The sequence below is a fragment of the Corylus avellana genome, chromosome 6 (genome assembly GCF_965113065.1).
Source record: "Corylus avellana chromosome 6, dhCorAvel1.hap1.2, whole genome shotgun sequence".
NCBI classification, from domain to species: domain Eukaryota; kingdom Viridiplantae; phylum Streptophyta; class Magnoliopsida; order Fagales; family Betulaceae; genus Corylus; species Corylus avellana.
Window position 1 is genome coordinate 4,430,289 of NC_142495.1, and position 14,979 is coordinate 4,445,267.

Below are 14,979 nucleotides of genomic sequence, written 5' to 3' on the forward strand. Positions count from 1 at the left end.
TTTAAAAATATTTCTAATGTCAAATAAATGTGAAAATTATTTTTTAAAATATTTGTGTATTGATTAATGTTTTGTATTTTAGGTTGTTTGTTAATCTTTTCATAATAATTATTTTATTGGGGGTTAAACAATACCTTTTTTTTTTTTTCTAAGCAAATAATCAGTTCCTTTTTCGTCCCATTAGTATATGAACTCAAAAAAATCCAAAATAATTTTGCATTAACTGTAAGTAGTAGGGTAATGCTACAAGTTTCTATTGTGTCACTCATGTGGGATTGAGATTCCCCACTTAATATAAAATTATAAAATATTATTTAAAATTTAAAAATAAATATAAATAAAATACAAAATAATAATTTATTAAAAAACATGGGGTGATTCGACTATCCCATTTTCCCCTTAGGGTGTGGCCAGCCACCCCAGCTCAGCCTAGGGGGTGGCGTTGGCCAAATTTATGGGTTTGGCCCCAGGGGCCATGGTTTGGCCGAAACCATCCTATGTTTTTTAATAAATTGTTTTATTTTTAAATTTGAAATAATATTTTATTATTTTATATTAAGTGAGGCATGTGACGGATTTGTGGCTGTTGGATAAAAATGAATAACCAGGGTTTCAAAAAATATCCACTAGTAATTCTCTCGCTATTGCTGGAGATCTCAATCCACTCATGCATCCCTCCAAAGATAATGTGATTCTTAAAATTATCATTAGGTTTGTGATTTATCATTATTAAATTTTGATCAAATTGTAATTTTAAAAGCTACTTTATTTTTAGAGGGATACATGAGTTATACAAAAGAGACTTTTAGAATTACTCGTAAATAATATAATGTAATTTTCAACTTTCATGTTAAAAAAAATATATAAAAAAAAAAAGATAAAATTAAAAAGCTAGTATAAATTTTTTTTTTTTTTTTTTCTAATTAGTATAAAAATTAGTTAGTGGAGACATATTTTTTTAGCATTGACCTACTTTCACGGACAAAGGAAGTACTCAAAGCAAAAAAATTGACAACTCGCGCACAAAATTCATTGTAACATGATAAGATGTCATGTTCTAAATTCTAATGAAATGACTAAAAGTTAATTTATTTATCTTTATATTAAAGGTAATCAAAAGTTGCCCCTTTAGCGATGAAAGGGCCAAAGTCTTTTTCCTTTTCTTTTTCTTTTTCTTTTTTTTTAAAAATTTTTTTTCAATATTTTTATTTTTTATATTACACAAATAATTTGTTATTGTTATTTAAATAAAAATTCACTACAAAATAAAATGTTTTCACTTTTTTCATTTAAAATTTTTTTAAACTTTTATCTACTTTATATCAAATCAATTACTTTATAACCAAAAAGCACATACTCAATTTATTGCCAAACATATGAACTGAATACACGGATATTGTGCTCATTGACTTCTGTAATGTAATTTGATTCAGCTTTGTCACTTAATCATTGACATCTAGGGTTGTCAAATCAATCTTAAGGCAAAAGTGCTTTTGCAGTTTATTGGTATTTTTCTCTTATTAAAAAAAAAAACCGAGTATTTGATCCATCATGGATATGCAAGAAAATTATTCTAGGGATATATATATATGTTGATAAAAAAGCCTTTGCTGAAGTCAAAAGGTATAGCTCATTCTGATAGAGCATGGTAAGCTAAAACAAAATAAAAATTTTATCATTGTAGAAAATAGTCATTAAGGAGTTTGCAGTGTAACAATATTTTCATTTATTCTCCTTTTTATTGGGTTTTTTTTTTTTTTTTTCTTCAATTCAAACAAGAAAAAAGTTTACAAGGAGAGGTTTTTTCCGGTCAGTACCATAGGTTGCATGTCCAATTGCCCTAAGAGTATTCTCAATGGAGGAGTCAAATTATTTTTTATCGAACTTAAGATTATATATAGGCGGTTTTGTCTTTTAAAGGATGTGTGATCTTTTTAGTTCTTTGTCAATAAATTATGTCTTATTAAATAACTGAAAAAAAAAAAAAAAAAAAAAACGCGATATTAACAATGTCAAAATCACAACCGTTGTATATGGCCCAAAAGACTTCCCACGATCCCACCCCTTCACAGCAATCAAACGGTCAAACCATGTGTCATCGTACACCTGGGAACCACCATAGCTCTGACTCCCTCTCTGTTTCTTGCCGTCTCCGTCCGCGAACTCAGTAACCCCACAAAAACTCAAAGACACAGACAGAGAAACTGTCACACAGAGAGACAGACACAGAGAGGGTATGGGTGTGATCGATTTAATTACGCGGGTCGACGCGATTTGCAAGAAGTACGAAAAGTACGATGTTGATAAGCGCAGGGACTCCAGTGTTCCTGGGGACGATACTTTTGCTCGTTTATATGGCGTCGTTGAAGCCGACGCCGATGGAGCCCTCCAGGTATCTGTCATCTGTGTGTGTGTGTTCGTGGTGGTATACTGGTATTGGATGAACAGGGTTGTTTTTGTTTTTGCCTTTTGATGTTTCTATGCTCTGTTTGGTTGCCGGAAAAATTGAAAGATATGAAAAGAAAACTAAAATTAACCATTTTGAACATCGGACTTTATGCTTTACGTAGAGGTTGCTTCATAGCTTGCTAGTTTTGTGTGCGCGTGTGTTTTTCTTTTCTTTTTCCTTTTTTTACTTTGGGGAGGGGTGTGGGAGGACCCTTATGCCCTGTTTGATTGTCAAGAAAATTGAAGCAAAGGGAAAGGAGAAGGAGAGAACAGTTTGAATTTTATTGGTTTGTTTTGTTTTGCTTTGTGATAAACTTATTAGTGAAAGCAAAATTGGTAGTAGGATTCTAAGTTTAGAACGAAGGTTTCTGCTTTTGGTGGGTCGCAAGCTGAGAAATGAAGAATTGGATATGTTTGTTGTATTATTGGAATTTATATGATTTTTAGTTCTATTTTTTGATTTTTTAGAAATCAGAGGCGGCTGCCACCGAGAGGAACAGGGCTACGGCGGTTGCTATGAATGCGGAGATTCGACGAACCAAAGCTCGTTTGCTTGAGGAGCTCCCTAAATTGCAGAGACTTGCTTTTAAAAAGGTTCATCTTATTTTATTATCTGTTTTTGCATGTATTCAGTTGTTGATTCGAGCAGTATGGATTGACCTCCCCAGCAATTCTCAATGTTCATTTAAAGTGAACGACCTGGATTGAGCAACGGAAACAACTAAAAAAGTAAAAAACAAAAACAAAAAATCACAGCGCTTGGAGTGGACCAACCACCCTCGACAAAGAGAGAGAGAGAGGGCCTGCCGGCCTGGGGTGATTCAACCATCCGTGATTCCCCTCACCCTTTAAAATGATATTTGGCCACCCCATAGCTGGCTTGGGGTGGTAGACCACCCCCTAAAGTTTTTTTGGGTTTTTTTTGTTTTGTTTTGTTTTATTATTATTATTATTTTTTTTTTTTTTTTGTGACAGGGATCGGCTACCCTATAGCTGATTTGGGAGTTTTTGACAGCCCTTTAAAGCATTTTTTTGGTTTTGGGTGGCAAATTACCCCTCAAAGGGGTAGCCTATCACCCCAACTACTCCCATAAGGGTTGCTGACCACTCTTGGGGGTGAGAGGGTAGTCATCTCACCCCAAGCACACCCTTGGGATGGCCAACCACCCCTTCAACGGTTGAGAGGGGGTTGGCCACTCTCTCAAAGTGGAGGTGGTCTAGCCACCCCATATCTCCTTTCGGGGTTTTTTTTTTTTTTAGTGGTTGCATGGCTTAATTTAAAACATTCACTCAAAATAAATGGTCTAGATTAAAGGAATTGCAGGTCCTTGTGATTCTCTAGAATTGTAGGAGACTTCAATCCGAGTTCTACTCCCCTAATAGTGCTTGGTTCATGAGAAAATGTAGGAAAGGATACAAGTTTACTAAATTTGAACTTTAGTCCTAATTTTGTGCATGTGTGTTTTTTCTTGGTGTGTGTCGTGGGGGGAAGAGGGTATCAGTTTCCTAAATATGTTGCATGGTGGTTTTTTTTTTTTTGTTTTTTTGGTGTCCTTTTTTTAAGGTTAAATATTTTGCATAGTTGTCTTGGGTAACTGTTTATTAAGCATATTGAAAGTGCTCTTCTAGCCTTAGCTTGAGCTAAAATTGGTGGAATTTTTGCTGTCAGATGCGAGAAAAGTAATTCAAATTGCAAATTATATGATATCTCGAGCATTTACTGCATTCACAAAAGGATACATCGTTTTCTTTTGTAATATTACTTTTCATCTTATGCATGATTCTACTCACTCCTTTCACTAATGATTCTAATTGATGCCCCTTGTTGGTATGCTTATTGATGTTCAATGTTGTTTGTAGGTCAAAGGACTTTCAAAAGAAGAGCTCGAGGCTCGAAATGATTTAGTTCTTTCACTTAAAGAGAGGATTGAAGCTATACCTGATGGATCTGATACGAGTAGAGCTAAACAAACTGGTGGTTGGACAGCTTCTGCCTCATATACTGGGATCAAAATTGACTCAACTTCAGGTATCAATTTATCTACTTATTTGACCAAGTTTCTTATAAACATGTAACCGGTATTAACCGATTATGTTGAACACAAATTATACCAGATGGAAGATTTGATTCGGAGTACTATCAACAAACTGAAGAATCGGATCGGTTTAGGCAAGAGTATGAAATGCGGAGACTGAAACAGGCAAGTATAGATTAAAGCAGCAGTTATTGAGTATTCATCATTGTGAGAGCTAGGCATTTGACCTCACTTAATGGCTAATGACATGCTCTTCAAAAGAATTATGTAGGATTCCCTTTGATTTAGATCAATTGGACTTGATACAGGATGAAGGTTTGGATGTTATAGCTGAAGGATTGGATACATTGAAAGACATGGCACATGACATGAATGAGGTTTGTTCTCTTACCATTCTCCTCCACATGTAATATAAAGATGGTGTACATCAAATTCTTGTTCTAGTAATGACGTGAGTTTGACATACAGGAAATGGACAGACAAGATCCATTGATGGATGAAATCGACGATAAGGTAATCCATCATTTCTTTCTGTTTTCCAGTGTTCTTTATTCTTCATGATCTCCAATGGAGGAATAGAACTGATTGGGAGGAATTTTCCATCAAAAATCTGGCTAGGTGATGTGAATATTCTTAAAGGATTTCTCACACTTTTTTTTTTTTCCTTTCTTTTCCCCCTCTCAGTAACATAGAAGTGTCAATAAAATTTGCAAGATAAACTATTGACTAAATTAAGTACTGTTGTTATGAGACAATTTCAGGTTGATAGAGCAAACACTGACCTGAGAGGTACAAATGTGAGGCTCAAGGAAACCGTAACGCGGGTATATGCATCTTTTGAATTTAGATTATCCATCCATGTTTTCATAGAGCATCCCCTCTCTCTTTTCTCCTTTTCTTTCCCTCTCCTCACCTTCTCTTTACATGTATTTCTGATTTTATTCAGCTGAGGTCCAGCCGCAACTTTTGCATTGATATCATCCTCTTGTGTATAATTTTGGGAATTGCTGCCTATTTATACAAGTAAGTTCCATGTCTTCCTGCATTAACCTAAAAAAATTAGATTAGATTGCCATGTAGACGAATATGTTTATGAGTTTTTACATGTTTTGATGCCTGTACTTCTCTTTTGCAGTGTGTTAAAGTGATATTGGTGCTCTGCCTACATATGGATGATACCTATGACTCGAAGATTTCGTGTGTACACGCTTCTTTCTTGATGTATAATGTTAGCGTAAACGTGATATTATCTGTCTTTTTTCTTCCGTTAACGATGATTCTCTCTATCATTAAAAAGTTTTTCAAGATTGCTTTGACCGGTAAGCGAGTGTCTAGGGGTTGTTCTTTTTTTTTCTAAGCAATAATGGGACGAGGGTTACAGAGAAATAAACAAATAAAGCGAGGTGGGCTTCCTAACAACAAGACTCAAACGGAAATGGCAATACAGGGAAAAACACATAAACACACGGTAACAGTAGGCAATGGTTCCAAAAAGGTTATGAGCCTCTCTAATGGTCGCACGAAGCAGTATTCAGGTACAAAAGGACTCGGTTAAGAGCCCCAAGCGGTACGAGTAGCAACCACGTTCAAGAAGTTGTTGCAAGGAAAGTATTGCCGCAAAGAACAAATGTTGGCTACAAAAGTCTCCACTAAAACAAATAACCACAACTGAGTATGGAGACGGTAACCCACAAAATACAACAACATAAGCAAAACACCAAAAAGGCTGCAGAAAAACACCATAACACCAAAATAAGCAGCAGTGGCTGAGGATGGCGGTAGAGCCGTGAGTTCGAGAGGCTAGGCGCTGGGAAGGGGACTCCACGCGTCGGCGCGTGGAGGATACTCATTGGTGAGTGAAATCCGCGTGAGGGACACTCGCCAGCGAGTGTCTAGGGTTTACATGTGCATCAACACGGTATAACAAGTATATATGGTTTAAACTTGTGAAAAATCTGTTTTTAGTGTGTGAACATTGCACTGATGCGATCATAAACCATGCACATATATTGGAGGGTTGTTGGGTAAAAGAGAATAATATCAAAGGTCCAGTTTTTGCAGAGGCTTTTGTTGCCTCCAACATCCAAAAGAATCTTCAACATTTAGAAGTTTGTGGTGGGGCAGTGATTATCTGAGAAACTTCACCTGGAAGCGGGTAGAGTTCAACCCAAAAGACAAGCCTCGAAAAAGACTTTTCCCTGTGTGGATTTCATGCTATATATGCCAGTTAAGAGATGCCAACATATCAATCAAATTCACTGTCCTTGGAATTATACCTATCTAGCATATAGCCTAATTTTAATCTTTAAAACAAAGAAAAAAGTTTTTTTTTTTTAACCCAATTTATTAATTCTTACGTGTAGTATTAACATAGCATACAGTTGTTTTCAAGTGGTAGATTAAATCAGTTAGATTACGCTCTATGAAGTAGAGGTCACTAGATCGAATCTCCTTTCCCCATTTTCCTCATCTTCTACGGACATGTCACACAAAAAAAAAAAAAAAAATTATGTGAGAATTACATCCTCTAAGGACACACGTCAATCTATGGCAGTGAAAATCAATCGTTTTTTTTTTCTTTTTTTTTTTTTACAAGTGCCTGTCTAAGGGCTGATTTTTATTGTCACAGTCAAATAGTATTTTTTTTTTTTTTTTGAAATTGGATTCCATAATCATATAATAATAACTTCTTGCTCAGCAAGAACTGTTTCAATAATACAAATTGGAAAATCTGTAAACCAGATCTGTAATTCATTTTGATGCAAACCCATTTTTGCGAGTTGGTGTGCAGCCTCATTGGCTTCACGACGCACATGTTGGACTTTCCACATAATTCCACACTTCATCAATTCTTTTGCATCTTCAATTATCTGTCCTTGAGGTCCCATACTGATTTCTTCTTTCGTCAGTGTTTTCACTACTTCTATGGCATCCCCCTCTAAAATGATCTTCTGCCATCCCATATCTTTGCCCAATTCAATTGCTTTTCTTGCCGCTAGTGTCTCTGCCATTGCTGGATCAGAAATGTGGTAACGTGATCCACATGCCATTGCTACAACTGATCCCCCACAATCTCTGGCTATAATTCCCAAACCTATCTTTCCATTGGTTTTATCCACCGCCGCATCCCAGTTAAGCTTCATTGTGTCTTTCGGAGGTTTCTGCCATCTTTCTACACTGTGTTGCCTACCATTAGTCCTGGGAACATTGTTTCTCCTCTCTGCATCATCACATGCTTCCACTTGCTCTCTTGTCACAGTCAAATAGTATGATAGTTGTATAATAGTCTATTAAATAGCATTAAAAAAAAAAAAAAAAAACTCTTCTTATTTTAGAATAGAATAGAGTAATTCCACTTTTATCTCACTATATTGATGTCGCTGATATAGTAGCCTTTGAATCATCTCTTTTATATATGTATTCGACTAGTCATTTTGGCTAAAGAATCCATTAGTCTAATCGGTTCCTTTGAGAGTATTCTATTTCATGATATAGCCAAAAATAACATTTTTACTATTTTTACTTGTTCGACTTGAATGCATATCATATATCGTACCTCCTCCTACAAGGCTTTGGTGCTTTAGCGCAAAACCATCAACTTTTTGGAGTCCGACCAACAATAAAACAAACGACAAAGTTTTCCTTCAAATTGAGTTGGATGAATTTGCTTCAACCTACTCTATTAAAGTGACATATGTCATTTTTTTAATAACATGTGAGATGCACATGAGTTTTAATAAAATTTATTCCACTTTTGTCCTTATAATTAAAAAATCATGTGCATGTCACATGTTTATGGGATATATGTCACTTTTATGGACTAAGTTAAAGGAAATTCCTCCAACCCAATTTGGAGGAAAACTTTGTCCAAAAACAAAATTTGTTAGTCTATATATAGAGTAATGCTAGGTACCGTCTTTTTATCCTCTTAAAATTCTCCTAAAGCCGATGTGACTTTTAAGATCACCATTAAATTTTAGATGAATCATACTTGAATTTTGATCTAATGGTGATTTTGAAAGCTACATCAGCTTTAGGAGGATTTTAGGAGGATGAAAAGGTGGTACCTAGCATTACTCATATATATATATATATAGTTATCTTATCTTACAAATCAATTATTAGATTTGTAAACTTATGTGAACCTTACATAAATAAATAATGGACCCCACAAATTTAATAGTTGATCTATTGAGTTTGTAAGAGGAGAAATGCTACACATCCCAAATTTTCATCCAAAAAGTTGGTTCCCAAATGATGTGTCACCATCTCATGAGTTGGTGACATACTTTCCAAAATAATAAATCTCATAAAATGGTGACACATCATTTAGGAAGAAAAATTAGGATGTGTAGCACTCCTCGTGTAAAAGAATATGAGTCAAATATAAAAAACTTTTGACACTAGGATTTCTAAAAAAATATGAAAAAAGAAAAAAAATTTGAGATTGGGTGCAATTTTTTTAATTATTATTATTTTTATTTAGTCTGAGCTGAGATGGGTTGCACTTACGTAAACCTTAATGCCGTTGGGCTTTGATCATGTGATAATGGGTCGTAAAAAATAAAATTATTGAGGAATTTTAGATTGGTGAAGATGAGACGCATTGAAACCTAATGAGTTGAGCACATGGTTCCACCTGATTGGCTGGAATTCCAACACAAAAATCAGTGAAAACTGAAAAGGACTTGTGTTCTCTCAATCCAATCAATTCTACCGGGCCTTGGCTGCCTAGTCTTTTCATCAATAACGCAATAATAATAATACACTTACAATTACATGCCCAAATAATAATAATAAGAATAATAAATAAAATAATGTACATATTCTTCTTCTTAAGCAAAAAAAAAGGTAAAAATCCAGCTCTTAATAGAAAACAACAAAGAAGATGGGATCTTCTTATTTGTCTTCTATCTTATTTTAATTGGTTTCAATGGAAGCATAGTTGAAAGATAATAAAAGTTTCTTGTCTTTGTTGGCATCCAAAAAAGCAGCATATACTATACTTCCCTCTCCTATTCTTTTTTCTTCTTCTAAGTTCTATGCATTTCCTTTCTCCCATTTAGTTTTACTTGGAATCTACACACTTTGTCTTCTAACTTTATGGGACACTGACTACATTGCCTTTTTTTTTCTCAATTCTTCCTCCTATACTCTATTTCTGCCCAAAATAAGAGAAATATCCTTTTTCCTTTCATCCCTTTTTTTAGCTTTAGTTTTATATTAAATTCAGGCTGATTTAGATATCGTACAATGAAATTATCTTATTTATTGTACTACAATATCATAGTTTTATGTAAGAGACTGTCCGAACAAATGCGGCCTATTACACCGAGGAAAAAAAGACACGTTAAAAAAAGGAAAAGATTTATTTATATATATATGGATGCTAGGCATTGTGTCCCTAGAAGTCTAGAGCCTAGACCTCGTACTGTTGGATTTTTTTTTTTAATCCTTAGCTATCCTAGACCTAGTAGTTGGATCCACATGTTGGACCCCCAAATGTTCTTTCCAGCCATGATCCATGCATCTGATTTTTTTTTTTTTTTTAAAAAAAAATAATCAGATTTTAATTACTTGTATAAGTAGTTTACAAACTTCTGCAATTTTCTAAATGCATCTGAATATTTTGTGTCCATGTCTACCTCTTTGGGGGGGGTTCATATTGCTAATTTACTTAATCTTTTTTTTTTTTTTCTTTTTCAAGTGTTTAATTAAGAGTAATTAATATCCATATTATATACTAGCTGACTAATGCAGGTAGCAAAGTTCAAAATGAATTAAGATTATTATTGAATGTGTTGTCATCATATGATAAGAATAAGAATAGATCAATGTTTCTCTCTTCAAGTATTTTCCTTTTTATGTAAGTAAGGGAATAAGTCATTTATCTCTCATTATTTGGCCGATGTGGGACAAGCCCTTTTTTTTTGTCTTTTTTTTTTTGTTATATATAATTACGGGTTCTTTTGCATTCAGCAATTATTTGGATTGAGTATCTTTTTAGATTTCACTTATAAACCATTTTCTTATATTCGGCTCTATGTCATTTCTTCCTTTAATTTTCTTTTGTATTGCCTAGAAAATCAAAATTTGTCTTTTTTTTAAAAAAAAAAAAAAAAAAAGAAAAAAAAAAAGAAAAAGTAAGGAAAGAAGATAAGGGGATCGAACTCAACTTCCCTTAAATAAGTACTACTATATGGGTATGTCTGTTAATGTATTTTGGGGTGTATATATATATATATATATATATATATATATATATTTTTTTTTTTTTATATTTATATATATATATATATTTTTTTTGACATGTCTGCACAAGAGAGAAAAAGAGGATTCGAACTGGTGACCTTTGCTTTATTAAGCGAAGTAAAGAACGTGGATTATTTTCAAGGTGATTTGTAATAATTTATGAAATAAAGACACTAGGAGTACTATGTTATATTTAAAAAAGAAATAAAAAAAAGGTAACATTACTCCTTTTTTCTGAGCAAAAAGAAAAGTACTGAACATTTCTTTTATAATACTATTTCATGCAAAGTCCGGATTTAAAATTGTACTGCCTTTTTATAAAAAAATAAAATAAATAAAAGTTATTACTAAATTAAATGTGACAACGCATGGTCAAAACTTTAAAGCCATATTGACATTAAAGCTTCTTTAGATGTGACAAGGCAAGGTTGCAGAGAGAGACAGAAATTAAACATTGAAAAATAACCATGTATTATAAGTTATAAAAATACAACCCAAATTGATGTGGTACTCATATTTTAAATATGATTCCAAAGTAATTGTACTTAGAACCATAAGAGGAAGGGAATCCTATTGATTAGTATTTTTTTTTTTTGGTAAACTTTTTGCAATATAAATGTATTGCTCCTTGACACAATCTGAGGGAGCTACAAGTGTTTTTTTTTTTTTTTTTTTTAAAAAAAGTGAATTAATAAAATTAAATTTACTTGAAATAATCCTATTTTAAACTTATAGATGACTATATGAGAATACCTTGTGTATACATAAAAGCGTCAAAATTAAGTTTGGCTCCTATTAAAATTAGGCTTGGTCCCTCAACCCCCTATGAGAAATCTTGATTATGTTCTTTAACTTAAGAATAAAATCAAGATTGAGATGATTCATTCATGTAGGGTTTCTGTAAATTAAGAGAAGTGCAAAATTAATCCCTAAGGTTTGGGGTTGAGACAAATAACTCTCTATAGTATGCATGTACGACAACTTATAACACTCTTCATATAAATTTATGGCATTTTCTCATCATAGTTATTATGAAATTACACATTTACCCTAATGCAAAAATTTTGGCGGTGATCAAGAGCGGAACTAGAACTTTTAGTTTGGAGAGGGGACAAAATTAAAAAAAAAAAAAAAAAAAAAATCAGGGGTTGGGGGGCAAATTTTAAATTTTAAAGTTTTTTTTTTTTTTTTTTTATAAAATATATATATATTTTAGCCATAGCGTGGTTCCGCCCTTGGTAGTGATTCAACAACCCCTTATGGGTGAACTTGGGGTGGCCATACCACCCTCATAACCATGGGGACGGTGAGTTATTTATTACCTAGGCATATCACAAGAAGTTAATTGTCACTTTTGAAACCTTAGAGAGTTATTTTAAGTAATGTTACACTTTACACTCATTTATCATACACATGTCACATTAGTTAACATGATGTATTTTAAGAGACTCATATATATATATATATATATTTTAAGGTGTTGATATTGTAACCCACTTATCACTCTCCAGGCAGCCGATATGACATAAATGTAATAAATAAATGTAAAGAATAACATTATTCAAGTTATTTATCACAACCCCATAATTTAGAAACTAATTAAACATTTTTTTCCCCCTTAAATTAATGGCAGAACATATTGCATCCGCTAGGAAATTTCTCTTTAATCACCATATAGCAATATTAGTTAATGCACATAAAAGTGGTATAGCCTAAATGTATTTGGGAATGCATTAATACGATTAGGTTTTCACTAAATTGAATTATATATATATATATATATATATATATATATATATAGAGAGAGAGAGAGAGAGAGAGAGAGACACTATTAGGTTTTCACCTTATCCAATTGGAAGTTACTTACTAAAAGAGTACATCACAGACCAGGAAAGCCTAAATCAATGGGCTCACGCCACCTGGAGAAAACCCAGAAACTTTATTTTTGTGCATGCAAATGATTTTACTTACAATTAAAAATGAAGAGAGATTTTTCCAAGCTTTAACATAATTAAATCAACGAGAGTAATGTGGCGCCACATCACAAAACCGAAAAGTTTCTATGCACATCGTTGAAAAGGGAAGGAAGGAAATGACTGAACCACCCTTACATTTCAAAGCATTTGACTAACACGATCCCTTGGTCCACCCGATCACACCCTAGAAAAACTGCTCTACTGTCATGTTGCAGGGGGAAACCTAACCTCACCCACGACAAAACACAACAAAACCGTGAACCGAAAATTATCTTAAAAATTCCCTAACCCTAAAATACTAGCAAACCCACAAGACAAAAACAAATTTACGATAATCTCAACACATTTCAACAACAAAAGCCACAAGCATTTTCCATTTACATCAGGGACTTGAGCGATCGCGCTTTCACCGGCTTCCGCATCCGCTTCTTCCCGCTGTCGCCGTTGGCGTCGTCTTCGTCGTCATCGTCGTCGTCGTCATCCACATAGTCGAAATCGTCATTGTTATCGATTTGCGAAGAGGAGGATGGAGTGCTGCTGCTTCGAGTAGTGTTAATGGTTACGCTGTCGACAAGTTTGGCGGCTTCGTTGCTCTTGCTCGCATCCGCCGCGCCGCCTAATCCTCTATCGCCTCTTTTCCTACCCCATAACGGCCCGAACCCAGAATAGTAATAGTATTCGTAAGGGTTGGAGGAGGAGGAGGAACCTTTCTTCGCCGCGCGAGCTCGGGCGCGGCGAGCTCCGGCTGCAGCAGCCGCAGCAGCAGCAGCCGCGGCTGCCGGGGCTCTCCGGAAGCTAGGACTAGTAGAACTGATATTATTGTTGGTATTTTCGAACCCAAATTCATTCTCTCTTGCTCGTTGTTCGAACGCATTTGCTCGCTTCTCGACTTTATCGTTATCGTAGACAGCCATTTCGTCGGGCTTGGCTGCCACGGCGTCCATCATGGACGAAACGCTGCGTATAGAGACGATATTTGAAGCAAGAAAGAAGCGGGGGACTATTTTAACATGTTTTGAGGTAGAAATTTTGGAGAATTAATTGCATATAATAGGACTATTTTGGAAAGGAAAAGGAAAAACCCTAATACAAGCGGAAGAGAATAATATAAACAGGAATTGGAAAAAGTAATGGAATCGAAAGAAAAGGTAGAAGGGTTTATTAGTTACCTCTCGACAGCTCCGATAGAATCGGCGAGGCTGGCATTTCCTGTGAAGCTATCTTCTTCTCCGTCGAGCTGCGAGAAGCGAATGATAAATATAATAGAGAAAAAAAAAAAAGAAGGTGACCCATTAACCTAATCGGCTATTCGGAGGTAAATACACGATAAAAGTAGAAGAATTCAGGGTTTTGGGGAACCCTAAATGTTGGAAGGATGGAAATGAAGAAAACCCTAGAGAAAAATGGGGTTGAAGAGGAGAAATGGAGGGGTTTCGTTAGATCTGCGAAAGAAAAATGAGAGGAAGATTGGGGAACTGACCTGGCTTGAGTCTTGCGCAAAGGGAATCGCATCCCACGGCGACTGGTTGAGCTGGCACACGTGCGTCTGTAGGGCCTCGGGAGCTGAAGCGTGCGAGAACCAGGAGGGTGAGAGCTTTGCGTTCTTGCGGATCCTCATGTTGAAGATTCAAGAAGAAGAAGATAGCTTAGGCAGGCAGGCAGGCAGGCAGGCGGAGAAAGAAAGAGAGATAGATCCAAACGATGAAACCCCTTCCTCCCTTTTCCTCTTTATTTTTATTTTCGTATTTTCTCGCACTTTCTCTTCCAGTTTCTCTCACTTTCTTTCTGATGCTCTCTCTCTCTCTATTTGGTTTTTTGCAGATCTCACAGACCTCGATAATCAGGGTTTCTTATTAACTCTCTGTTGCTTTCTCGGCCCTTCATATATAATTCGATTTTTGCTCCCGTCTTGACGCTTTTAACCCTACATTTTCCTTCCATTTACGGCTGATGTGAGTGTGGAGGGTTAGCTGAAATGAAAGCTGCCGATATTCCACGTCATGATAGTTGTCCAAAGCCCTATTTTTTTTAAATATAGAAGCGGATTTGGTCCTGTGCAGGCAACCCCACGCTAAGGTACTCTGTGGAATCAAGTTGCTGCCTTCAAAAAGTCATATTTAATGCGCATACCAAGATGAACACACCATATTTGCCAACTCATGGTTGTGCGCCAGGATTGACGGTGGTTGGTGAGCGAGGGTGAGAGAGCCCAAGATAAAATTAGGGTGAAGGGCGTTTCCGTCATTTTGGTGTGCATTTTAAATAAA

General features: G+C 35.1%; 3 protein-coding genes across 4 annotated transcripts; 1 reads left to right on the forward strand and 2 right to left on the reverse strand.

Moving 5' to 3' along the window:
* Positions 1-2,060: 2,060 nt before the first annotated feature.
* On the forward strand, positions 2,061-5,802 carry LOC132187362 (syntaxin-73). 2 transcript variants are annotated; one of them, XM_059601653.2, is made up of 9 exons: positions 2,061-2,392; positions 2,917-3,042; positions 4,309-4,477; positions 4,564-4,649; positions 4,793-4,861; positions 4,953-4,997; positions 5,246-5,308; positions 5,431-5,507; positions 5,620-5,802. In XM_059601653.2, exons 1-9 carry the CDS (start codon positions 2,237-2,239, stop codon positions 5,630-5,632), a joined length of 804 nt encoding a protein of 267 aa, XP_059457636.1. In that variant the 5' UTR covers positions 2,061-2,236; the 3' UTR covers positions 5,633-5,802. The 2 variants fall into 2 exon arrangements, with proteins under 2 accessions (XP_059457636.1, XP_088373525.1); XM_088517399.1 differs by lacking the exon at positions 5,620-5,802 and having other exon boundaries at positions 5,431-5,511.
* A 1,354-nt stretch (positions 5,803-7,156) lies between these two features.
* Positions 7,157-7,627, reverse strand: LOC148584797 (uncharacterized). Its single transcript, XM_088517277.1, has one exon. It carries the CDS (start codon positions 7,625-7,627, stop codon positions 7,157-7,159), a length of 471 nt encoding a protein of 156 aa, XP_088373403.1.
* Positions 7,628-12,784: 5,157 nt separating this feature from the next.
* Positions 12,785-14,549, reverse strand: EDA8 (Putative membrane lipoprotein). Its single transcript, XM_059602665.2, has 3 exons — positions 14,193-14,549; positions 13,882-13,949; positions 12,785-13,669 (listed from the first exon to the last, which is right to left on the reverse strand). The coding sequence occupies exons 1-3, from the start codon at positions 14,328-14,330 to the stop codon at positions 13,090-13,092; spliced, it is 786 nt and encodes a 261-aa protein (XP_059458648.1). The 5' UTR covers positions 14,331-14,549; the 3' UTR covers positions 12,785-13,089.
* Between the last annotated feature and the right edge of the window lie 430 nt (positions 14,550-14,979).